The sequence below is a fragment of the Hyaena hyaena genome, unplaced genomic scaffold, assembly GCF_003009895.1.
Source record: "Hyaena hyaena isolate Hyena2069 unplaced genomic scaffold, ASM300989v1 scaffold_31, whole genome shotgun sequence".
NCBI classification, from domain to species: Eukaryota; Metazoa; Chordata; class Mammalia; order Carnivora; family Hyaenidae; genus Hyaena; species Hyaena hyaena.
In genome coordinates, this window is record NW_024080664.1 from 2,618,272 (window position 1) to 2,643,693 (window position 25,422).

The following is a 25,422-nucleotide window of genomic DNA, read 5'->3' on the forward strand; positions in this document are numbered from 1 at the left end:
GCAGAGGCGCAGACCCCAGACCCCGGGCAGCACAGCCAGCGTGGCCTGGGCGCCCAAGAGGGGAGCCTGCCTCTGCTTCCCAGGCTTCGGTACAATAAATACGGGGTGCCCTCACCACAGCCGCCGTGGGGGCAGAGGTGACCGGCCGGGAGCAGTGCGGGGCGATCCCTTCTGCCCTGACCGCCCCCCTCTCACCCTGCTGTCCCGCACAGTGTCGGGAAGAGCCACGAGAGCGAGATCCGCTACCAGCCCTTCCGCATGACGCCTTACCTGGTCAAGGTGCGGGACGGGCAGGGCGCCGAGGGTCAGCTGTGCTGCGTGCTCCTGGCAGAGAGAGTGCACTCGGGCTACGAAGGTAACAGCCCGGCCCAGGCGGGGGCCCAGGCTGCGCGCGGTGCCTCAGTTACTCCGTGGGTCACACCCAGCGTCAGGAAGGCTGACTGCTGGCCCTGGCCTCCCCCCGGCCCCCAGCCAGGGGCAGAGTCTCTGTCCCCCTCTGGACGCAACCCACCTTTGTCCCCTGGGGCTCCCTGTGTCTGTCAGAGGGTCTGGAGGCTGGCATCTCGTGCCTGTGACCAGGCTGTTGCTGTGACCGGAGCGCCCTTTCCCCTTCCCCCGCCTCTGCCTTCCACCCATGTAGTGCGGGTGGCCCTGACAGGTCCCCAAGTCAGGGACCACGCTGCCTGCTCAGAACCCCACGCCACCCCCCCACCTGAGAAATAAAGCGCTGGCTCAACCCCCTCCTACGGCACTTCCCAGCCTCCTGATGTGCGCCGACTTCTGCGGGCAGGCTGGCCCCGACCCCCCTCCTCACTCCGGCTCCTCCCGCCCCCCCTCTGCCTGTAGAAAGCCCCCCACAGCAGGCTCGTCCCACTGGCTGTCCGTTCCTGGTCCTGCTGGCTTAGACCACCTTCTCCCCCCACAACCCCCAAATCTGGGTTTTCCCCTGAAGCCCAAAGGCCCCCAAGCACTTTGCTGCCCTGATTCTATCCTCCTGTGACTCCCGCGTACTGAACAGCCCTCGTGACATGGTCGTCCTTCGGTATCGGCTGTGCGACCTGGTGGGGACCCAGGGTCCTCGCCCTGGCAGCCCCGCAAGCTCCGAGACCGGAATTCCCAGAAAGCAGCCGCCACATGTAACTGCTGAACCATGGGGATCCGGTTTAGTTCACGTTTCCTTGTGCTTATGAACTTTCCTCCGTGGTTAATGATGTCGGCTTTTAAAAAGGTGTTTCTTAAGACTGATAGAAGCATTTTAGGTGTGTGGCTTTCTCTCAGATGTTTGAGGGGTTTCTCCATATAGCATAGTGTCTTCCAAACAGTCAAGAAAGATTTTGGGGGATTACTTGGATTTCAACGAGTTATTCCCCAACATGATTCTCCTTCACGAATGAAAAGCTTTGGATGTTTGAATGCTCTGTCCATGAATTTGGTAACTGAGGAAAATTCTGGGTATGTGATTTCCTTTATGTAAGTCACGCTGTCACCATTGCCTGCCCCAGAATCTGTAAAGTCCCCATCATGGTGACATTTGCTGAGAATTTTAAATCTAAACACTTAACCCATTTTTGAAAACAATTTGCTCAGCTCACTCTTGTTGGATCTGGAAGATCACGAATGTGGCCTTCTGGCATGATTTTGCCGAGAGAAGCCTACGCGTCAGCACGTGGTCCTGTTAACATGGCGGCGCCTAACTTTCTAGACTCAGCCTGTCCACAGAGAAGCAGAGGAGGCTGGCTGGCCGTCACCTCACACAGGGTCTGCTCTGTCCCCCGTGCGACAGGCCGTTGACCAGGGTCCACTCCCTAATCTTTCCCTTTGCCACACGTCCTATGAATCTACACGGCGTTTTCCGTTAGCTGTAATACAACTGCAGCAAGTGTGTGTTCGAATCAGAAACTTGTGTAAAATTCTCTTCTTTCAGCCCCTCGCATTCCTCCTGAAAAGAGAATTTTTACGACCACGCACACACCGAATTGCTTGTTCCAGGATGTGGATGAAAGGTAAGCAGGGTGGTGCTGTGCCCTGTGCATGTCTTGGAGTCAGCATCGTGCCCTTCGGGTCAGCAGACTCAATCACGTGGTATTTAGTGGTTCATTGTTATCTCGGTGGTTACTTATTAGCAGCTAAATAAAGCTCAATCAAGTTTCAGGTTCTGACGTGAAAGCTCTGTAGCCTACATGTTGGTGTGACGAAAGTGGTAACCTCCAAAACTGTTGAGCTGCAGGCAGTGGAGTGATGGCAGACTTGCCCCGAAAGCCCCCTGAGGTGTGGACGTTGTGTCTGTAGAATGTTCTGGAGAGCCGATAAGTGTTCTGCCTGAGTCTAGCTTTGTTATCCTGTTTATGCTCATTTCACGATCGCACGCAAGTGTGGCCTGGAGCGGCCAGGGGTGGCGTGCTCGGGTCAGGACTGGAGCAGGGAGGCCGTTGTGGGATCCCGGCAGAAACGTGTCCCCCCGCGTGTGTGCCAGAGTCCTCCCCGCGGGGGAGGGGGAGGTCACCTCCGTGCTTGCCCGGAGCGCCACTCCGTCTCCCACTCAAGGTGCCGTGGCTGGTACAGAGGGTGCCATTGGAGGCGGGGACCCTGGCCTTCCGAGCGGGTTCTGGGTTGGCTGGCCTGGGGCCGGAGCCCCCCCACCCCGGCTCCGCCTGCACGAGACAGAAGGGGCTGCCGGCTGCTGGCTGTGACGGGGAAGGGCCTCCCTGGGAAGACCCACGGGAAGTGGACCTGGAAGTACCACGACTGGGCTTTCTCACCTGGGCCGGGTGACCTCACAGATGCCGTCGAGGATCGCGTCTGCCCCACTGCCTGCACCTGCCTGGAGACACCAGGCACCCACCCTGGACACGGAGCGTCTCGGGAAGGAGCTGCTCCCCGGCAGCCCGGGAACCGTGGGCTCCGGGCACTCAGGGCGGCCCTGCTGGCGCCTGTGGTGGCTCACCAGAGACACAAGGTGTCGCGTGCGGGTTCCTGGGCCCCGCCTAGCCCCGTCCCATGGGGTCCCGGAGAGTGGGCCCTGCAGGGTAACTTCCGTCCTGCAGAGCCTGAGAACCCTGCTGGCAAAGCAGCCCCGGGGCCACTCGCGTGTCACAAGCAGGTGCGCAGTCCGCAGGGCCTTCCTCCGCAAAGCCGTGCAGGCGGCCGGCCCGCAGCGCAGGACAGCTGGGCCAGGGGCCAGGGCTCCTCCCCACCCTCTCCCTCCCTCCTCCCCCTTCTCCCCTTCTTCCTTCTCCCTCTTCCTCCTCCGCCTCCTCCCCTTCCTCCTCCTCCTCCCCTCCCCTGGCCAAGCCTGGACCTGGAAGGGCGCCAGGAACATTCTGTACGTCTGTCAAATGAACACACAGAGCCTGGAGAGTGTGCGTCGGACCAGGAGGAGAAGATCTAATCCTAATGCTGGGCCCACGGGAAAAGCTCCATTCAACTGGGAACGGACCAGCTTCGCTCTAAAGGCTAAGAATGCCCTTCCGCCAGAGGGTGCCTGCTTGGAAGCGGTTGAGGACACAGCAGTCCGGATGCAAGAACTTCCGGGGTGGGGAGGCTGAGCTGTGGCTCGGAAGGGGGAACAGTGGCAGAGCGTGCCGGACACCAAGGCAGGAGGGGCACCGAGACGGTCACCCCAAAATATTGTTGCAAAAGTAGGGTGACCGCTGCAGAGGAAACCCGACGGCACCGCGCACAGGCCCCCAGCCCGTGCGGCAGCTTCTCAGGACCGGACAGTCAGCGGCCAAAGTCATAGCAGCAAAATATCTTGAGCTGGAAAAGAGCCACACGGGGGTTTCCAGAGTCCAGGCAAAACTTATTTAAAAGAAGCCATGCCCAGCCCCCTCTGGCCAAACTGGCAAAGGACAGGAAGAAAGAAAAGGTCTTAAAAGACAAAAAGCAAGAACGTGATCTCATGATTTACTCTTTCAAGAGCCAGGAGCTAGTTTCTGATCACAGGCGTGTGGGATGCTGACATCTGTTGTTTGCTAACTAACCGAACGACTGTTCTCTGTTAGCCTAATTCCCTGACTTTGCTCTCCTGGGAGTTTGGAGCCTGTCCCTTCCCCCCTCTCCCTCCCAAGGAAGATGGTTCTTGGAGACGACCCACCGCCCCGCTTGGAGGCTGTGCTCTGGACCGCGTCCAGCACAGGCTGCACAGGGACCCCGTGTGTGTGCTTGCTTTGCAGGGCAGTCCCCCTCCTGGGCTACCTACCTCAGGACCTGATCGAGACCCCCATGCTCGTGCAGCTTCACCCCAGTGACAGGCCTTTGATGCTCACCATCCACAGAAAGAGTAGGTCCCCCTTTCCACAGTAAATCCTGCGATCAGCCCCCAGCTTAAACGGGTCAGACAGGCTCGCAGTGCATGTGACGGAGGCCCGAGCCTGAGCCCTGTTGGTCAGGAACACGCGTTGTCGTGAGCCCGCGGCCGGGATCGTGAACATCCTGCCGTTACTGTTGGCTCCCCGGCAGGTGGGGGGGGGGTGCAGGTTCAGCTATGGTGACACAGGTGCTGACCAGGCCGGGGGAGTGGATGACAGGTGTCCCCACCAAGCCCAGGGCTCGCAGACACAGGTGGCACGGAGCGTGCCCCCAGAGACCCGTCAAGGCTGGAGAAGTGTGTGCCGGAATGCATGGTGGCGCTTCTGGAGACAGCCCGCTGTCGCCATTCAAAGCAGAGCGGGGCATCGAGAGCCATAGTGCTGGGGAGGTGGGCATCTCGTTTCGAGGTGATTCCGGAGTGGAGAGCCTCTCACCCCCTTCCCGAGAGCACCAGCCTCGGGTCTCACGCCCACGCCCTCCCCCCACAGTCATGCAGTCGGGCGGACAGCCCTTCGACTCTTCTCCCATCCGGTTCCGTGCCCGGAACGGCGAGTACGTGACTCTGGACACCAGCTGGTCCAGCTTCATCAACCCCTGGAGCAGAAAGATCTCCTTCATCATTGGGAGACACAGAGTCAGGGTGTGAGTGCTTTCAGGGCGCCGCGCAGCTCAGGAACCCTGCCTCCCCCCGAGCAGGCTGCGTGCCGCGGGGCGAGGTGACTGGGACCCAGGTCACCTGCCATGTGCCTGTGCCCCCAGCGGGGAGGGACCTCATACAGGCAGCGCCGCGAGCGGAGGGCACGTGGCAGCCCAGGGGCCTGCAGGGGGGAGGTAAGCCTGGCAGGGGTGGGGCCCAACTCAGACACACCCACCTGCACAGGGGCCCTCTGAACGAGGACGTGTTCTCGGCTCCGTCGTGCATAGAGGAGAAGGGCCTGCACCCCGGGGTGCAGGAGCTCACGGAGCAGATCCACCGGCTGCTGCTACAGGTGGGTGCATCGTCTGCGCGCCGCCTGTCCCCCTGTGTAAGTGGCCCAGGGCTGCCCGGAGACCCGGGGTGGCCGTCCCTCCCTCTCAGGCTCCTCCCTCTTCCGATGGTCTGAGCCCCAGACAGTAGGGCACAGCTGCGGCTTGCACTGTTGGGGGCGGCCACGCACATCTGGGGCGGCTGTGTCTGAACAGCAGCCGTGGGCAAGCCCCGGAAGGATGCACCCAGCCCCCGAGCCCACCCCCAGGCCCTGACACCAGCCCACACGTGGTCCCCCACGGTGCACTGGGTGAGAGCGGTCACCTGCTGGGCCCTGGGGGACCGGAGAATGCCTCCTCTGTGTTCCTGGGGACTGAGTGTTTCAGGCCCCCCAGCCAGCCAGCTTCCTGCCTCTCCGTCTCCTTAGACCACAGCGAAGCCACAGGGCACCCTTCTTGTTCCTAAAATCCCTGGATAGAAACAGCCTGGCCCGCGCCCGGGGGCTGAGGGAGAGGGTGGGATGACTCCTCTCTTAGGGAGTGTGTGTGACTGGGGTAGGGGACGCACTCTGCACTGCCCCAGGGTTCCGGCCCAGCCCCCGCCTTGTCCTCGCCCCGTGCCGTGGGCAGGTCACAGCCTCTCTATGAGATGGGCATGCTGGGGGGCCAGGGGGCCTCGGAGCCGCAGTGCCCGCCACGCCCCCCAGCCGCATCCGAGGCCTCGCCGGCTGTCTCCCCAGCCCGTCCCCCACAGTGGCTCCAGCGGCTACGGGAGCCTGGGCAGCAACGGGTCCCATGAGCCCCTCATGAGCCAGACGTCCTCCAGCGACAGCAACGGCCACGAGGACTCGCGCCGGAGGAGGACGGTGAGTCCCTGGGCGGCGCGCCCCTCCCTCCCCGGGGAGACCGCCTGCGGCAGCCATCGCGTCTGTGCCCAGTCCCCTGAGCCTGCTCACTTGGGACTTGGGACTCACTCTCTGGCCTCTAAAGGGGGGGGGGTTGTCGGGGGGGCAGCCAAGAGACATGGCTGAAGTCTGGGTGGAAATCACTTAAAGCGGGCGAGGCAAGTGGCAGTGAAGACGTAACAAAACCGTGACCTGCCGCATCCCTTTATTTGCATTCTCAGCCTCGCTCCCGTTTCTCGTTCAGGACTCGCTTCTGCGTTGCTAGAAGTTTCCACCTCTTCTCTGTCCTCCCCGTGGGGGACAGGCTGAAATGCTAGAGGGTCTCCTCGAGGGGGTGACGCGTTTTGTTTTTCCTCAAGGAAATCTGTAAAAATGCTCCCGGCGTCAGGAACAAGAGTCCTTACCCTGGGGAGCCTGGAGAACCAGAGGAAACACGTGCTGCAGGTAGACCGCTGCCCTCCACGCCTTCGATAAACCTCTGCACGCGCGCACGTGCTGCCTGGGGGGACGAGGCCAGCTGTGCTCCAAGGCCGCCCTCCCTTGGGGCGCCAGCGGCACAGGCACCTGTCAGGCGCGTCCCCTCGCCGCCGCACGGGCTGTGACTCTGTGCCCTCCTGCCTGGGCTCAGCTGTTCCTCTGTGAGACGCACATGCGCACACGCATGCACCGCAGCCTCCCCCGCTCGTGGGTTCTTGCTCTTCCCTTGCCCTTAGGGCTCACCTCCTCCAGGAAGCCTCCAGTGGGCTGTCCCACACCTGTTCTTCACCAGGATTTTTGGCCTTCAGGACGTGTAGGGGTGCACTTGGCCCCCAGCGGACGGGCTGCGTGCTACAGTCTGTGCTGGGTGTTGGGGACACACCAGTGGGCAGGGCACGGCTCTGCCCTGGAGAGCCCCTCGGGGATAGCATTTGGTGCGTGTGGTGAGGGCAAGAAGCGTCCACAGTGAGTCGCGCTGGGGACCATTGTGACTTGTGACCGCTTCCCAGAGACAGGAGACACTGAGTACCTGAAAAGCACCTGCAATCTAATTGGCCCTGGCAGCTTTAGGAGTTTAAATAAGAACCAGCCTTTCCCACTGCTGAGTCCCCGGCCCTGGGGACTGCCCGGGCCAAGGGCCACCAAGCCCCAGAGAGAAGCAGGCCTTGGCCCGGATGACAGCTCCCTCCAGGGTCCCTCTATGGGTGGCCGTGACCCTCACCTCCTGCAGAGCTGTCACTGCATTTCTGTGTCTGTGACTCCTGTTCTGAGCCCTGAGCCTTATTGTTAATAGAATTAAGACCCTTTATGAACATTGAGGATACTGTTTGGGGGAAACGGCTATTCACTAAACTATCTGGTCCCTCTTTCAGAGATGCAGAGTACTTCCTGTGCTCAGATGAAAGCTGTCCCCATGGAAAAGGACAGTTCAGGCACCAGCCTGCCCGCGGGTGGCTTTCCCGAAGAGCCAGGCGGCAAGAGCCCGCCCGCCGGCTCCTACCAGCAGATCAGCTGCCTGGACGGCGTCATCAGGTGCAGGCACTTCCGGCCCTCCCCTCTGCGGCTCGCATGCTCTGGGAGCTCCCGTGTCACACAAAGCCCTTCCCGGCCCCCCTCGCAGGTATCTGGAGGGATGCAGTGAGGCTGCCACCCTCAAGAGGAAGTGTGAGTTCCCGGCCAACGTGGCGATGCAGAAGACCAGTGATAAGCGGAAGGCAGTGGCCGGCCCGGGGCCACATTGCGCAGGTGTCTTGTCCGTTTGAGCCGGAGGGGGCGGGGTAGCAGTGATAACTTGGGTCCTCCGCTGTGGCTTCAGGTGTCCCGGAAGGCCTGAGCTCCCTTCCCTCCCATAGCAAGTCTGAGGGCCTCCAGGACGCAGCCTGTGGGTGGAGGCTATTTTTTCAGTGACCAAAGTAGCTCCAAAGTTGACAACCTTCTTATAAGGCAGACGTGAAGGTGACTTGGGGACTTCGAGACGAGAGTCCTGTGAGGGCTGCTGGATCTGGAGGCCTGGGGGCACTGCACACGGTCATTCTTGGGCAACATGGTGTCCGTGCGGAGCCCTGGCCTCTGAATCTTGGTGCCCCCACAAGTCAGCTCAAATCCCAGGCCCCTCAGCCCTTGTGAGTGTTGCTGGTGGCCATGACGAGGACCAGAAACCGTGTCCGCTGCTGACAGAGCACGAGCTGGGCCGTCACGCCACGAGGGAGAGAGCTCAGCAGGGGCCGGGCCTCTGGCTGCCTCTTTCCACAGGCCCCGCAGAAGGGGTCCGGGCAGAGACCCCTGACTCAGACCAGTGGCCTTGTGGGTGTTGGTGAGCCACGTAGACGTGGTGTTTCTTATCCGAACCACTTACTTTCATTGTGTTTTTGTGTTTCTGTCCGTTGTGTCTTATAAAGAGACGGCATCGCCCTCCAAGGTGAACAGCCACGCAGAGGTCAGTGCACACTTGACCTCGCTGACCCTGCCTGGCAAGGCGGAGAGCGTGGTGTCCCTCACCAGCCAGTGCAGCTACAGCAGCACCATCGTCCACGTGGGTGACAAGAAGCCACAGCCGGAGCTAGGTATGCATGTCGGTTCTCTGACAATGTCAAGGGCGATCCGACTTTAACAGTAAAAATTAGAAGTTTTAAAAAAATGTTTATTCAGGGGCGCCTGGGTGGCTTAGTCGGTTAAGCATCCGACTTTCGCTTAGGTCATGATCTCGCGGTTCGTGGGTTTGAGCCCCGCGTCGGGCTCTGTGCTGACTGCCAGCTCAGAGCCTGGAGCCTGTTTCAGTCTGTGACTCCCTCTCTCTCTGACCCTCCCCTCTTCACGCTGTCTCTCTCTCTTTCCTAGAAAAAAAAAAAAAAATGTTTATTCTGAGAAAGAGGTGAGCCAGGGAGGGGCAGAGAGAGAGACAGAGAGAGAACCCCAAGCAGGCTTCACGCTCAGTGAGGCTGAACCCCCAGCACGGGCTCAATCTTAAGACCCTGGGATCATGACCTGAACTGATATCAAGAGCCAGACGCTTAACTGACTGAGCCCTCAGGTGCCCCTAAAAATTAGAATTTTTGACTACTCTTCTAAAATTTTCTGTAAGTTTATCCAAGTGCAGAAGAAGCCTAGCACTGCCCAGTACGGGGGCCCAGGAAATCCCGGAGCGTGGGAACGAGGTTGGGGGCCCACCGCACCGTCCCCGTCACTCTCTGGCACCACCTGGTGGCAGGTGTCTGCTCAGGCGTGAGCAGGGAAGGGGCCAAGGTGGTGCTGAGCCTGGGCCTGGGGTGGGGGGAGGGCGCGGGAGACTGAGTAGGGATCCCCAGGTCCCCCCCCTCCCCGCTTGAGGACAGGAGCCAGTACAGGTGGGATGGCACTGACTCCACTTGTTCTTCACAACACCCGTGAGTGAAACGAAACCCAAATTTGTTCTTTTCTGGGAAGAGAGAGACAGTGAGGACACAGTACAGGGGAGAGAGTCAACGTCCAAACCCCTCTTTCTGGACGGTCCGTGGGGCCCCCTGCCCTTGCCCTGTGACGGCTCTCATGCCGGAACCGGGCCAGGGGCTGTGCGCTAGCTCTGGCCGCGGTGCTCTCAGAGCTAAGGACTAGGAGCGTCTCCAGCGCTGAGCTGAGCCCCGAGACCCCCCCCCCCCACTTCACTTTGCTGAGAAGACCTGCTCCCGGAGCCGCCTCAGGCAGCGAGGCTTCTGTCAGCGTCTGTCGTCGTCGTCAGCCTTCCCGGGGCGCCGAGCGAGCCCGTCGGGGATCTCAGCCCTGTGCTGTGGCCTCACGAGGGCTTCTCTGCCTCAGAGGTGTCGTGCGGGCCGGCCGTTGTTTCAGCCCCAGGGCCCTTGCCCACAGACGTCCCGTCTTGTGTTCCAGAGCTGGTGGAAGACGCCGCGAGTGGCCCCGAGTCCCTGGACGGCCGGCCCTGCGGCCTGGGCGCCGAGAAGGAGCCCCTCCGGACGCTGGGCCTCACCAAGGAGGTGCTGGCCGCTCACACCCAGAAGGAGGAGCAGAACTTCCTGCTCAAGTTCAAAGAGCTGCGGAAGCTCCACATCTTCCAGTCTCGCTGCCACCATTACTTACAAGAAAAGTCCAAGGGGCAGTGGAGCGAAAGAAGTAAGTGGCGACGCCTGACCTAAGGTGGATTTTTAAAAGCTTTATATTCTCGGTGGAGTGAGGCCCAGCGCTGCTTTCAGAGTGTGAAAGTCCTCAGAACACCTGCGTTTGTAAGATACGTGTTGGAACTTAGCGGTGATGCAGTCTCTTGCAGTAGAAGCAGGTGTCATCTCGGGTCCCCAAGGGAACAGTGGCATCAAGAGCAGTGACAGCCCCTGGCTGGCCCCTGTGGAACACAGGATGGGGCCATTGCAGCGACGCCACGTCAGATGTTTCTCCCTGGGTGACTGTGAGGGGCAGGGGACCCTACCTGCCCACAGTAGTGACAGGCATTTGGTGTCAGACTCCTGGGCAGGGTGGGGCCCCAGCCAACATCCCTTGTCCCCAAGAGACGTGTCCTTCTGGCTGGTCTGGCCTCAGGCTTGAAGGCAGCCCCTCGGGAGTGCAGAAAGCTGCCTTTTAGGCTGAGCGCCAGCGGCTGGCTCAAGGGCATGGGGTGAAGTAGGGTAGACGGGGCTAGACTGATCAGAGGTGCCACCTCTTCCCTGGGCCCCCTAGTGGGTCCAGGACACGCACGCACCACAAGCACCCAGCTCCCACTGAGCCTCTACGCAGACACACACCGGTGAATGTGTAAGAAGTAAAAGGGGCTGGTGCTTTCAAGGATCACGTCTCTTCTACTCTTTAACTTTTCTCCTTCTTCCCCAGACTCAGGGTGACTGCCAGGCCATAGGGAATCTCTGGAAATTAGAAGAACATCTCCCACCGTGGGCAGACCCACCCTGAGGGCCTGGCTTAGTGCAGAGTTCCTCTCGCCCCCTTGGCCCAGCAGTTTTTACAGTGCACGGACTATACAGCTGTCCACAGCAGCCTTGTCTAGACCCTGATGTGTTATCCCCAGAGCCCAGTGCTTCGGCCACTAGTGCCACCAGGGGACAGATCTCCTATAGGAAGAACACCAGACAGAGGCTGAATCACAAAACCTCTACCCTCTTACCGCTTTGCCTCGGACTGGCCGGTTTGTCTCTAGTGTGGAGCAAAGGTGTGGACCACACCCCGGAACAGATGTCCCCGCATACCTGTGGCAAAAGCCCCAAGTTCCCCTTGGTGACATGAGACACCGAGGTTCCTGGGACCCATCCCAGGCATGGCGTGACACCCCAACCCAAAGTCCTGCTAGCGCTGGCCCGGGGCCAGGAGAGGGGTGGGGCCATGCCCAGGCTCCTCCCGTTACTGGTGTAGCCCTCCCGCCTTCTAAAGGCATCATCTCTGCAGCTCTGGTCACCCCACACACCTCCGCTCACATGCAGTCCACGCTTCATTCAACAGGTGGAGCAGGAATCTCTTGTTTTAAGGAACAGTTGTGATACAACTCGCAAAATTCAAAAATAAGGCCCGATGACATCAGTGGATCTACCCTTCAGTTTCACAGACCATGTCAGGAAACAGCATAGATTGATCAGCCTTTTTACTTTTTTTTTTTGGCCCAAATAAAACCTTCTAAATACTACTTTTCATCACTAGGATTGTGTACACCAAAGGACAATTTAATAGCAGAAGACAGCAAGCCACGTGGTCTTGCAGTGAAGGGCAGTCCTTAAAATTGGTTGGCTAGTTTCACAAGAATTTTGCCCTGAGTTTTCATCCTTCACCCAGGGCCCCGGGACACCTCTGCGGAGGCCCCATGGATCCCAGGCTGACACTGGGAAGCCCCGGACTGCTGACCTAGGAGGTGCCCTCGCATTTCTAAACTTCTACAAATCTCCAAAAACTGAGTCACATAAATGTTTACATCTTAACTCTGGTGGTTTTTGGTTTTTCCATTATTTTAGCCACCCCTGGACTAAGAAATACCTCTGGAATAGACTCATCTTGGAAAAAAACCGGGAAGAACAGAAAACTGAAGTCCAAACGGGCCAAGCCTCGAGATTCCTCCGAGAGCACCGGGTCTGGGGGACCGGCGCCCCACCGGCCCCCGCTGATGGGCCTGAACGCCACAGCCTGGTCACCGTCGGACACGTCCCAGTCCAGCTGCCCCTCGACGCCCTTCCCTGCCTCTGTGCCAGCTTACTCCCTGCCTGTGTTTCCAGCCCCAGGAATCGTGCCCACGCCGGGGCCAGTGGCGGCTGCGCCCATGGCTCCTCATGCTGGCTTCACGGTGCCCACCGTGCCCATGGACACCCAGCACGAGTTTGCCATCCAGCACCCGCCGTTCACTGTCCCCTTGGCCCCGGTCATGGCGCTGGTGTTCCCCAACTATTCCTTCCCCGCGGTGACCCCCAGCCTGCCCCAGGCCTTCTTCCCAGGCCAGCCTGACCTTCTGCCCGCGATGATCCCTGCCGCGCAACCTGAGCTCCCTGGTCGGACCTCCCCCCACAAACAGCCATGCTCGTGTCCTCAGGCAGAGCACGGGCCACCGGCATCTGGCACAGCCACCCCGGCCTCCCTGCCGTCCGCCTCTGGGCCCGCGGGCAGAGCCTCCCCTCCACTCTTCCAGTCCCGGGGCAGCTCACCTCTGCAGCTCAACCTCCTGCAGCTGGAGGAGGCCCCTGAGGGCAGCGCCGTGGCCACAGCAATGGCAGCGTCCTCAGGCCCCGCGGGGGCAGGGCCAGACTGCAAACCTGGCGCGTCCCGGGACCGGCAGCCGAAGGCCTTGCCAATTGTAAGGATCCCCTGATGCCCCTTCTGTAGGGCAGGCGCCACCGGCATGGCAGGGGCAGGGCAAACCTGCGTGCTCCCCGACGTGGGCGGTTACACACTGCGGCTTCTACCCAAGTTTTCAGTTTTGACATGATTACGCGTGCTGGAAATTGAGGTCTCCCAGTTAAACAGCCCTGTCAGCTAGAGCAGTGGGGGCCCTGCATTGCTTAGGGAGCCGAACAAAGGAAAATGGATTGATTGTCTGATGGCACCTGCAGGGTCCAGATAGCCGCACGTGGCTTGGTGACTGGCTACGGCCGCCTCGAGGTTCTCCGTGAACGTTGGGGGATAAAGTGCCGTCAGCTTAAATGCCAGAACTAAGTCTCGTCCGGGGGCAGGGAAGCTGGCACAGAGGCACCCCGGGGGGGGGGGGGGGGGAGGAGGGGCTCTGAAACCAGGCGGCCCGCTCCCCCCTCCCAAGCCCTAAGGGACGCAGGGGTGCTGTTCTCACTCGGGTAATGAGATGGCAGTTGTGTTTCCAGCCACCAGCTCTGCGTTCTGCAGGAGCTTGGGGGTGCGGTGCACGGGCGCCCCGAGGAGGAGAGGCACGGGCCCCGCCTGTGTTCCCAGCAGGGGGCGCACGGCCTTGCAAACACCAAGTCCCCAGTGCGGCCCCCCCAGGACCCCCCGTCACGGTTTCCGGGGGGGGGGGTGGGGGCCCTGCACCCAGTGCTGGTTCTGAGGATGGGCGGGTCCGGAGCTGTGAGGCCACGCCCCTCCCCCAGTCCCAAGGCCCCGCCCCCAGGCCAGAGCCCCGCCCACGGGGAGGAGCCGCCGGGTGCTGCGGAGCCAGTTCCCGGCCCCCCCTCAGGGGTCCTGGAACTGCGGTCTGGTGTGACGCCCCCACGTTGAGGCTGACTAGGCGGCCTTCATGGACCGCCGGGGGCCTGCTGCTGTCGCCCCGGTAGCCGCGGACGTGCTCCCTGGGCCCCTTCACTGGCGGGAGAAGGGAGGGCCAGCGACCTGGGGGACCTGGGGCCCCGGCCGCCCCGGCCGCGCTGACCGTCTGTCTTCTCCGGTTCCCGAAGCGCGAGCCGCCCGCAGACGCGCCGAGCCCCGACGCCCTGTCCGCGTCCAGCGGCCTGCTCGACCTGCTGCTGCACGGGGACCTGTGCTCGGCCCTGTCCGGGAGCGGGGCCTCCGACTCGCTGGGCTGCGACACGGCTGGGAGCGGAGCAGGTACTCGCGCCTCAGCGGCCCCCGTTCAGGGTGTCCTGGACGAGGGTCACCTCACGTACCTGAGGGCCGCCTCGGCTTTTCCCACCCCTCAGGCCGCAGCAGCCCGTGCGGACCGGGTCCCGCCGTCCGGCTCCGAGCGGCCCCCGGAGCCCACGGCGGTTCACACGGCGGGCCCGGCCCCTTCCCCTGCCCCAGCTCGGCGCCTGCGGGCCTGACACAGCTGTCCCCGCAGGCCTCACCCGCGCTGGCCCCCGGGGCTCCGGGGCCTGCGGGAGGGCTGGCCGTGTTCACCCTGCGGCCGAGCCCCTCTGTGGAGCCAGGGTGTGGGCTGCTGCTGGAGCGGCTAGGAGGAGCCCCGAGTGAGTGGAACTCTCTAGAGGGCAGAGCCCACACTCCGCAACGCCCCTCCCCGGAGTTCCCCTACCCTGCCCGGCCCGCTCCCCACGGAGGCTCACAGGAGAGCGACCCCCAAGCCAGCGAGCCTTGAGGAGCAGTGAGCCCTTGGAAAGAAGACCTCGCTTTCCATGACCCAGCCCCTCTGGACTTCTCGCCGGCCCAGGAGGGAGAGGACCCCCCACCACCGTGCTAGGAGTAGAAGTGGGAGGGAAAACCCCCCACCCTGGGCGCTCCCTGCCAAGTAAAACTCTTCAGCTCCCTAAATTTGCCGTTGCTCTGTATACGCACATCACACAAGGTTCGACATTGCATTAAAAGTTTCAACTTTACACGTTTTGTGTTTTTAAAGGCAGTAGTGACACGAGTCATACCAGCAAATATTTCGGGAGCGTCGACTCTTCAGAGAATAATCACAAAGCCACAGTGAAGCCGGACGTGGAAGAAAGCGAGCACTTCATCAAGTACGTCCTCCAAGACCCCGTCTGGCTGCTGATGGCCAACACGGATGACAGCATCATGATGACGTACCAGATGCCTTCCCGGTAACCACTCGACCTTCTCCCCAGGGATGTGGGACCCCCACCCCCACCCGGTTGGGGGAAACTCCCCTCTGAAGCAGCCTCATCTCAGATGCAGTTGAGCGCAGCAGACAGAGAAGTAGGGTGGCACCTGATGGCTCCATGATCCCGCCGCCTGCCGTCTGTGTGGACAGCGTGCCCCAGAGCCCTATGGAGTGACCTGCCATGGGCTGTGGGAGGATCGGCTCCTGGCCACCCTCCAGGGCATCGTGCTCAGTGCTTAGGAAGCATTGGTGCCGATGTCTGGTTCCCTTCTGCTATTGCCTAGTAACCCTGTGGGGCAGATTTGTATTTGTATGGGGTGTATTTGTCATAGGGATGCAGAGCCAAGGGTCGAGGTAGGTGAGCAGCCCTCAGCCACCGGCTGATCTGTAGTGACTGGGGCTGTGCCTCCACAGTGACTCTGTGTCAGGTCGTCCTAGTGAGCTGTTACAGTCACTGTCCCCGTGGAGCCCCCAGGATGGGGGAAGCTGGGGAAAGGGTTAACGCTGAGGCTCAGAGCAGGCAAGCCTCCGTGAGGGCTTATGGGGCTCCATCTCCGGGGCAGTGGGCAGCATCAGGATTTGCAGGAGGCAAGGGAGTTATTCCGCCAACCGCCTTTACAGCGAGAGCCTCCAGTTGGCCAGCCTGGGCAGCACCAGGCGTCTGCAGGTATCCTGCTCCCGTGTCTAATTTAAAATAAAACCAGGGCACCGGGGGGGCTCAGTCAGTTATGCGTCTGACTCTTGATTCTGGCCCAGGTCATGATCTCACGGTTCACGTTTTGGAGCCCCATGTGGACCTGGCATGGGACCTGCTTCATGTTCTCTCTCCCGCCCTCTGCCCCTTTTCTCTACTTGTGCTCTCTCTTTTTTTCTCTAAAATGATAATAATAATAATAATGCCAAAATTTTTACTCACAGTATCATTTTAGTAGAAAAACCATGGATTTTTGGGGCGCCTGGGTGGCTCAGTCACTTAAGCGTCTGACTCTGGCTCAGGTCATGATCTCACAGTTCGTGGGTTCGAGCCCCACATCGGGCTCTGTGCTGACAGCTCATAACCTGGAGCAGCTTTGGATTCTGTGCCTCCCTCTCTCTCTGCCCCTCCCATGCTCACGCTCTGTCTCTCTCTCTCTCTCTCTCAAACATAAATACACATTTAAAAAAAATTTTTTTAACTATGGATTATTTACCTGGGAGATTAGGTTACCTTAAATACGGTAATTTATTTTAAACAAAAAGGAAATTTGCATTAAACAAAATCACCCAAAATTATACTACTATGGAAAGAGCTAATAGAAAATGAGCATTTAAAAAAACACACAACAATCTGTCATGAAGACAGTCTGAACGTGCCTGTCTCTGAATGTTCTCTGAAGGAATTTGGAAGCAGTCTTAAAGGAAGATAGGGAGAAGCTGCAGCCGCTGCTTAAGTCGCAGCCCAGGTTCACGGACAGCCAGACGCGGGAGCTGCAGGAGGCGCACCCATGGCTGCGGGAAGGCCACCTGCCCGCCGCCGTGGATGTCACCGTAAGTCGCGCCGCTTAGTTTCTGATGTCGCATTACAAGGCACTGCGAGGGGGCCACTCCGTACTGTCTTTGCCACTGTTCTGCAAGCCGAAACCTCCTAGAATTTAAAAGGGTTTGTTAACGAACACGGAAGATACCGCGATACCGTCAGAGTCCGAGGAACTTTCTCATAAGGGCTCTGCCACAGTGCTCCCGGAAAGGTCTTCTGAGTGCTCAGTCTCGAGGTCGAATGCTGCAATTTGAATGTTTTTTTCTTTTAATTCTGTTTTCAATTAAAAAACCCCAACAACCAGGAAACAGGGAGAGCCGCTCCCGCCGTAAGCCCTCGCCGTGTCCGTGGGCCGTTAAGCAGCGGTAGGAACAGCGCTCCCACTGCTTTGCCTCACTGCCCAGACAAGGGCAGACTCCCCTCCGGCCTTGGGGGAGGGGGCACTGGGCCCCGGGGTTGGGGGGCAGCTGTGGCCTCCCTCAAGAGCAGGCAGGGTCCCGGCAGCCCCCGAGGCTCCCCATCCTCCCATCCCTCCTCTAGCAGCCTCCTGGCCAAGCACCTGCACCTCTTCCGGGTGAACTACTTTGTGGGAACGAGAATGTCATTTTTGTTACTGAGTTGACATTTTTCCTTTCAAGGGATGTGTTTACTGTGAGGACACGGGACCGGACAACATCTGTGTGCCACATGAGGAGGATGTGCCTACTCTGGGTCTCAGCGAAGCCATGGACACCAAAGAGGAGGGCAGCGGAGCCCCCTTGACTCACAGAAGTGAAGAGCAGACCTAACTCTGTGCTGGCCCTGCCCCCGGCCCCCACGGCCCGTGATCTGCGTGGTAGGTGGTGCTCGGAAGAGAGGGGGTTTCACCTCTGCTTGTCATGAACTGGACACATACCCTTATGTGGCTTTTTTTCTTTTAGGGAAAAAACCCACATAGTTTCCTGAAGGGGTGATTTAAGACTGTGGAGGGTGGGAAGGGTCTGGGAGGAAATGAATTTTTATATTTAAAACATAAATACAGAGTTTGGGGGGCAGGCGGACAGATTTTCAGTATTGTTTAACCCGAGAAAGCCTGAATCCCCTCTTTGCGCGAGTCCAGGCTCCCGGAAGTCCCTGGACTCGAGGAGGCTTCTCGACGCCCCCGTGGGTGTCGCCAGGCCTCTCGTGGGCTGCGGCAGACAGCGGGGAGCTTCCCTGGTGGGTGTTCTGGTCAGATCACATTCTGGCCTCTGGGGGCTATTTATCTAAAGTATCATTTAGTCAAACTAGATGTTTTTAAAACATGCCAGCTGGAGATCACAGCCTCTCCTGATTCTCTTGCAAAGTGTTTTGTGTTAAGTGCTGTGAAGCCGCCCTAGCACGGCAGCAGCTTCAACGTCAGGTCCTACAGCAGCAAACATTTCAGTCTGGTGGAGCTTGTGTTTGGGGCAAACGGAGAGGAAATGCTCGCTGGAACCGAAGAGGCCCGGCGGTTTGCACGCCCCCTCCACCAGCCTAGCACACACCCAGAGTCTCCTGTGTCTACATCGTTCTAGTATATCCTTCTCAGACCATGACCAATAGGTCGGTAGAGTATGTGGTTGATTACATCTGTGATGACTTCGCTTTGCAGACCAAGCTTGGGTGGCCACGCAGGGAACTGTTAGTGTTGGTCCTTTGATGGGAGCCTCCCAGACAGGAGGCCTGGCACACAGTAGCCTCTGACATCGTGAGCCGGTGACCACGCCTGCGTTTTCCAGGTTGCCATGAGCTCACCTCTCCCACGGCGCCCCTGACTGGGATGCTGGCCCTCATTCTTTCCATGAGCCTGACCTCACTCGGGGCAGTTACGGTCTCTGCAGTGATGTTCCCCAGTGTCACCAGCACTTCCAGGTCAGCGGGGCACCTGGGGAAGAGTGAGGCCATCTTCTCACCGAACCTCATGTTGCATCATGTATCCCCAAGATTATTTGGGGAAAAGTTATATTGGTCCCTGGAATGAATGGAAACTTACCACAGGTTAAACAATGAACTTAAAATTGGACTGAGTTTGTAGAAACAGAAAAGAAAGCAGGCTTTCCCTTGTTGTCTGATAGAGACGGGGCTACTGGAGTATAAGCCTTCTTGTAATCTGCTTGGTTCTCAGTCTTACGTTTGGATATTCATCCCGTTTTCCATAAACTCAAATGCAAGAATACTGTGGGTTGTTGTTTTTTTTAACTTATAAAGTAACATCACCTTCTCATGATGCCCAGAATGAGGTAGTAGCCTGTGCGTAGGGGTGGAAAATAGAAGCTACCAAACCCGTCTCCTGCTTCTGAAGTCTGATCATTAAGGGATTAGATGCTGGTCAAGGTGACATGTGTGTTATGTAAACATACAGCTGTCCAGACGCTCTCCACTGCCCACTGCTGTCTACCACCGGCATTATGTTATTGTATGATCTGCGCTCATTGGCCATGAACGGCGTAGCCTCCACACCTTCCAGAAAGTTGACAATAGGAGCATTTTGTGAAATTGTTTACACGATGCCGCGCGAGATGTGTTTCCTTTAGTGTGCGTGCTTACACACGGGTTGTAAAAACTCTCTTGATTTTAAACTGAGCCTTCTTTTTAATCTGTTCCTCAACAGACATGTAAAAAAGCTCTCAGTGTCTGTCTCATGACTTGGTAAGCCTCGCCGGACAAGTGGTTTGTCCATGCACAAACCAAACTTTCTTTGCCCAGTGCAATATGTATGTTTACTGCTTGTGTCTTTTTATGACTGTTTTGCTTTTTAGAAAATTGGCAAATAAAGCGAGTATATTTTTTATTGTTACTTGGGTGTATTTTGAATGTAGCACAGAGCAAACACAATAGGCATCAAAGATTTCCAAAAGACGTGTTTCAACAGAGAACTCTAGAAGTGCCGTGTTCGGGACACTTCTGTCACAGAGGCCTCCCTCGTCTCTTCCGCTGGTCCTTTCCTGGTTGTGTGCACGCATGCGTCTCTCTTACACGCACCCTCACCACGTGCCGCCATAGCTGCCCGGTGAAGTCTTAGGACGTGAACTTCAGAAAATGTAAATCTAACCTTATAATCCAGCACTCCCATGGGCTTTTCACTTGCAGATGCAGGGGGGAGGCTGCTTGGCTCAGCACCCAACTCTTCTCCACTCCGAGGTGACCCCAGGCACCTCCTGTGTTCCCCTTGTGCTGTCCCCCAGGTTGTCTGTCGCTTCTAGGACAGATGGCTGTGCGCTGGCCACGGGGCCAAGGGCAGAGGTCTGCAGGACGCCCGCCAGAAGGGCGTCGTGTCTCCATCGGAGATGACAGGGGCAGCGCCACACAGTCCCCTCACTCTCCAGGCCCCTTCCTTCTTTCCACGGTGATGAAGCCTTGTGGGTCCGGGCAGAGCAGCGGGGTCCTGGTCCCCACTTCCTCCCACCTTTCACACCAGGACCATGAGGAACGGAGCAGAGACATGAATGGATCCTGGACCCAGTGCCCAGCTTCCCAGAAGCTCTCTGAGCAGGAGGGGGAGGCTTGACTCCCTGCCTCCTGGCCCGGTGGTAATGGGGGGCGGGGGATGGCTTGGGGGTGAGGGAACAAAGACAAAGCCCCCCTAGTAAGCACAGAGGCCTCTGCAAACTGGCCTTAAATGGCCAGAGATGGCTGTTTCACCAAACTGAGTGCCTTTGGGGACTCTTAATTGCATTTTTATTTACCATATAATCCCAAACCACCCCCCACCCCCGCTTTATTTCTAGACCAAAAGGAGCTTCTCCAAGCTTTCTGGGCTGATTGCCCACAAGGGGCCTGAATGTCCATAGGCTGGCCGCTGCCTTTGTTCCCTGAGGATTTATGGCCTGCCCCCCCTGCCGCTAACTGGTCCCCCTGTGGCCGCCACAGCCTGCCCAGCCTCTGCTGGCCTCTGTCCCTGGATCTGGGGGGATCAAAGGGCCCAAATGCTCAGGAAGTCTGTGCTCAAGCAACCTTTGAAGGTAGGATCAGGCCAAGGGACAAATGGCAGGAAATGGGTCCAGTAGAGGAGGCTGTGCAAAGGCGGGAGAGAGGGCTTGGTGGCCCAGAGATGGAGCAGCCAGGCGTCTGGGAGGACAAGGCCAAGCCAGCCAGCCAACTGAGGGAAATCGAGGCTAACTTCAAAGATGGGGCATTGGGCAACTTCTGGTCCAGCCAAGGATTTTGTTGACTCCTATACCCTGCTCTGTCCTTCTACCTCAGTGTACCCTGAGGCATCTCCCACCACCTAATTTTCCTTCCTTCGACTCTAGACAGTGTTCCTCAAACCCCACCTTCCTATGTAAGACAAGCCTTTTGAGGACCCTAGCCCTCCCTTCAGCCTTCTCCCTTCTGACAATAGTCACCTATCTTTTAGTTTTTACAAAGTCACCTTATATCATGTCCTGTAACCATAATAAGCCTTCCGTATAGATTGATCCTAAATGTTGAAACCCCATGAACAGTGTTGTATTGTTGTGGCTGTGGAAGAATTGCTAACTTCTAGGTCAATCAGTATGCTGAGATTACATTTCTCTTTGGGAGGAGCTTTTTATTTTTCCTGGAATTCCTAGTTGCCTCTCATTTTTTGCTTGCACTATCCACCTTTATCATGCCTTCCTCCCCCAACCCATAACCCATCCAGTCAAGTGTTCTATCGATCTTTTCCCAGAGGCCTCCCCCAGACCGCTGACCATCCTGTTCCAACATGGACTGCCTTTCATGGAGAGCATTCTAAAATACCTGTTTGGTCTTGTTCAAACAATATCATGGATAAGGGGAAGCATATGCATCAGACTACAAGGAATAGTACTGAGTTTATTTGTTCACATCTCAGATTCTCAAAGTAGGGATAAAACCAAAGTTGTAGTTACTTGGGGGTATCCTTCCCTGGAGTGATGTCTAAGTACTGAAGAACAGTAGAGTCACAGGCAAGCTATGTGTGGTCTTGGGGTCCACACTGAATCCCCTCCCCTATCAGCCCACCCCTGGGAATAGGGGGGAGAAGGGCCGCTGGGTTTCTGAGCAGCCAGATGAGGGGGAAGGAAGAGAGCTGAGCTTTCTGGCACGTGAGGGAGACAGAACAACTGGAAATAAAGGAGTACGTTTCTACCTGGGTGAACAGTGCTGGGCTGGAGAGGTCTTGGAAGACTCCGGAAGAGAAGCAAACAGGAGGCTGAGTGTGGACGGGTGAAAATCAACAGAAGAAACTCTCAGGTACTTGTAGAGGTCAGTGAGGTGACTTTGGGAAACTTCAAACCTCTTACCAAACTTGCCTGCCTATGAAGGCCCTTCCGGTGGGGAGCCCAAAGCGAACCAGTCACCGGGAGGGCTGCAAGGTGCAGCTTCAGGGGGCCGCGTGGGGGGCTGTGGTTCAGTCCTACCACCCACTCACCACCATGGGGCAGTGCCTGCATGTTTCCTTCCCCTGCTGCTTTCCAGCCAGGCTTGGGGCGTCCCCTCACTTTGCCTGTCCACCCAGGCTTCCGCGGAGGCCCAGCTCTGCGCTGGAGGTAGATGGAAGGTCCTAGGTGCCCTTGACAAGGGACGCTTAGAGCTTGGAGGGGTGCAGACCAGACTCCCGCAGCCCCAGTCCCTGGTGAGTGGTGCAGGACTGGGTAAAGGGGCGGTGCCACTGTGGGCAGGTGCACTCCCACCGGAAGAGGAAGAGGGAAGCGGAGACCTGAAATAGACCTAGGAAAGAGTGAAGTGTTCCCGGTGGAAGGCTCGGTGGGTGCCAAGGCCTGGTGGGGTGGCCAGAACCCATCTTGCCATTCCCACTTCACTGTGCTGTGACGTTTACCTAGGCCAGTGGAGCAGGGAACAGGCCGGGATCCCCAGGTGCTGCCCAAGGGCGCGGCCCCACCGCCCATTCACCCCCACACTCCCCCCACCCCCACCCCCGGCCCGCGCCGCAGAGAGGCCAGTCTGGCAGATGGGCGGCCCGCGGTGGGGGTGGCGGTCGTCTGGCGGACACGGGTTCACCCGCCCCCCGCCGCCGGACAAAGCGGGTCTAGACAAAGGCGCGGCCAACACCTGTCGCTCTTGGCTCAGCCCCCGCTTTTCTCCACCGAAGCGGCTGCAGCTGCCAACTGTCATGGGCATCAAGTTACGGGAACCAGACGGCGACTTACGCGAGCCTGGGCGAGGGGAGGGCTGGGAGAAAAGGGAGCCGAGGGGGAGGGGTGGCGGGGGACGAGGGAGACGGCCACAGGGAGGGAGGTCGGGGCTCAGGAACAAGAGTGGGGACCAGAGAGGGACGGGCGGGGAGCGGGGAGGACTGGGAAGAGTGGCAGCGAAGGGGAACCAGGGCCAGGCGAGTGTGGAGGGGGACAGCGAGATCGGGGGGGGGGGGGCAGGGGAACAAAGGGGATTAGGGGGGCAGGGGGGAGCTCAGGGGGACAGCGATGATGATTAGAAAAGAAGGGGCGTGGTACCAGAAGAAGGGGGGGAAGGGTGACCAAAGAAGGAGCGCCCTGAGGAGGGGCGGTGCCGGCGGGCCCGCCCCACTAGGACCCCCATGCTGGCGGAGGGCTGTGTCAAGGGTCGAGACGGGACCCACACTTGCGCAAGAAACTCAAGGGAGCCCCGGGGCCCCTCCCACCCCCGCTACCCCAGAGGCCCCCATCTCCCCGGGGTTCCGCAGCTTTCCCAACCCGGACCCGTCGACCTTTCCAGGTCCAGAAACCGCGGCCTTGACCGTGGCTCTGCCCTTTACAGTCCAGCACGCTGACGCTCCTCTCCGGAGGCGCCTTGCACGATCTAAGACAAGCGTGAACGCATGAACGAGCGCCTGCTCTCATGCACAGCAGACTTGGGGGCCCTGCTCAGGTAGGGAGCAAAACAAAACAAACGCACCCCCGGCCACAGCGCCCGGGGTCACCGCCCCGTCGGGCGCCCAAGCCGCGGCGTGGCGCGGAGGCCCGGCTGGGGGCCCCGCCTGCCGGCCACGCCCCACCAGCTGCCTGTCGGCCCCGGCGGCTGGGCCGGACAAAGCGCGCAGCTCTCATTGGCCGCGCCGCGCCCAGAAGCCGGAGGCTCGGGGCCCGCGCGGCCAATCCGTGCATTGAGATGCAAATAAGGGGCTATAAAAGGGGGCGGGGCCCAGGCCGGCGGAGGATCGGGGGAGCCGGGGCTGCGGCGGGCGCGCTGCGAGGGGCGCGGGCGCTCGTGTCGCCGGCCGCGCTCTGGGCGGCGCGGGTCATGGCTCCGCCCCTGGCGCCCGGCCGGGACCGAGCGGGCCGAGAGAGCGAGGACGCCTGGGAGGCTCGGGGGGACCGCAAGGTGCCGGCCGGGGCCGCAGGCGGGCAGGCGGGCGGGGGGCCCGGGACCTGGGCTCAGTTGCCCGCTTCCCGCAGGCCCGGAAGCCCCTGGTGGAGAAGAAGCGGCGCGCGCGGATCAACGAGAGCCTTCAGGAGCTGCGGCTGCTGCTGGCGGGCGCCGAGGTGAGCCTGGCGGGCGGGCGGGCGCCCCGGGGCTGCGGGGCCGGAGCGGGGGCGCGGCCCTGCCGGCCCTCGCGCCCGCCACCCCACGCCCCCGGCGCTCCCGCCCGCGCAGGTGCAGGCCAAGCTGGAGAACGCAGAGGTGCTGGAGCTGACGGTGCGGCGCGTGCAGGGCACGCTGCGCGGCCGGGCGCGCGGTGAGTGGCGGCGGGGCGCGGGGCGCGGTCGCCCATCCGCCCCCTCCTCGGCCTGGGGTCTTACCCCGGGCTCCCTCCGGGTCTCCTGGGTAACCCCTGTCCCCGCGGGCTGGCGGAGGGGGAGGGGGGTCCTGGCCACCGCAGTCGCTGCTTACCGGACAGGGCGCCTCTCTCTCTCTCCGATTCCCGACTCCCGGGTGCAGAGCGCAAGCAGCTGCAGGCGGAAGCGAGCGAGCGCTTCGCGGCCGGCTACATCCAGTGCATGCACGAGGTGCACACGTTTGTGTCCACGTGCCAGGCCATCGACGCCACCGTCGCCGCGGAACTCCTCAACCACCTGCTCGAGTCCATGCCTCTGCGCGAGGGGAGCAGCTTCCGGGATCTGCTGGGGGACGCCCTGGCCGGGTCTCCGGGAGCCCCTGGGCGAAGCGGCTGGCCCACGGGAGGGGTCCAGGGGTCCCCTCTGCCCAGTCCCCCGGGCCCCGGGGACGACCTGTGCTCCGACCTGGAGGAGGCCCCCGAGGCTGAACTGACCCGAGCGCCTGCTGAAGGGCCAGACTTGGTGCCAGCAGCCCTGGGCGGCCTGACCGCTGCTCGCATAGCCCAGAGCGTCTGGAGGCCTTGGTGACTAACGCCAGCCCAGCCGGAGGTTTGCAAGGGTGGGTGTGGCCTTCCCTTGCTCTGTTCCCTCCTCCCTGGGGACAGACGTGGTGCCGGCAGGGGCCTGAATGTCTCCCAGATCTGCCTGACGTCTTCCTCCAGTGACTGTGTGGCAGGGCAGTCCAGGAAGCCCAGCCCATTCGGGCCCCTGGCCCTATTTCTTAAGCGCGTATCTTTTGTGGGACCCCCACCCCCAGGCCTGGGTCGGGTGGCCGGCGGGAGCTGCGGGCGGGAGGAAGACTCCTAACAGAGCCATCAGGGTTCTCCAGGACTGCAGGCCGCCCAGCCTTCCCAGGTACAGTGTGCATCCGGGGGCAGGGGTGCTGAAACCCTTCTGGGTGCTGGGCACTAGTGCTGGGGACAGAGGGAGACCTCGGACCCTGGTGGCCCTGGCCTGAGCAGAAGCTTGAACTCGCCACTCCCTCCAGGACACAGGGGAGGCAGGTGCACTGGGCAGCACTGCCTGTCACCTGCCAGACAGAAGCCGAGCCTCCCTGAAAGTCTTGCATTTAGCACACTGGGGGGGTGTGTA

General features: G+C 60.0%; 2 protein-coding genes across 5 annotated transcripts in view; both read left to right on the top strand.

Moving 5' to 3' along the window:
* The window catches only part of PER2 (period circadian regulator 2), a 37,656-nt gene extending 18,270 nt beyond the window's left edge, over positions 1-19,386 (top strand). For both annotated transcript variants that reach the window (XM_039228621.1, XM_039228622.1), the window contains exons 8-23: positions 213-355; positions 1,925-2,003; positions 4,173-4,279; positions 4,797-4,950; positions 5,189-5,297; positions 6,015-6,140; positions 6,539-6,623; positions 7,529-7,688; positions 7,777-7,901; positions 8,555-8,719; positions 10,020-10,259; positions 12,092-12,921; positions 13,988-14,138; positions 14,884-15,076; positions 16,473-16,623; positions 17,251-19,386. In XM_039228621.1, the coding sequence (XP_039084552.1) occupies positions 213-355; positions 1,925-2,003; positions 4,173-4,279; positions 4,797-4,950; positions 5,189-5,297; positions 6,015-6,140; positions 6,539-6,623; positions 7,529-7,688; positions 7,777-7,901; positions 8,555-8,719; positions 10,020-10,259; positions 12,092-12,921; positions 13,988-14,138; positions 14,884-15,076; positions 16,473-16,623; positions 17,251-17,400 (2,968 nt within the window). In that variant the 3' untranslated portion in view covers positions 17,401-19,386. The remainder of the gene's footprint in view (positions 1-212; positions 356-1,924; positions 2,004-4,172; positions 4,280-4,796; positions 4,951-5,188; positions 5,298-6,014; positions 6,141-6,538; positions 6,624-7,528; positions 7,689-7,776; positions 7,902-8,554; positions 8,720-10,019; positions 10,260-12,091; positions 12,922-13,987; positions 14,139-14,883; positions 15,077-16,472; positions 16,624-17,250) is intronic.
* A 3,958-nt stretch (positions 19,387-23,344) lies between these two features.
* On the top strand, positions 23,345-25,422 carry HES6 (hes family bHLH transcription factor 6). Of its 3 annotated transcripts, none has more exons than XM_039228608.1 (4): positions 23,345-23,422; positions 23,950-24,036; positions 24,149-24,230; positions 24,434-25,422. In XM_039228608.1, exons 1-4 carry the CDS (start codon positions 23,393-23,395, stop codon positions 24,856-24,858), a joined length of 624 nt encoding a protein of 207 aa, XP_039084539.1. In that variant the 5' UTR covers positions 23,345-23,392; the 3' UTR covers positions 24,859-25,422. The 3 variants fall into 3 exon arrangements, with proteins under 3 accessions (XP_039084539.1, XP_039084538.1, XP_039084541.1); XM_039228607.1 differs by lacking the exon at positions 23,345-23,422 and adding an exon at positions 23,795-23,875; XM_039228610.1 differs by lacking the exon at positions 23,345-23,422 and adding an exon at positions 23,795-23,875 and having other exon boundaries at positions 24,149-24,190; positions 24,434-24,843.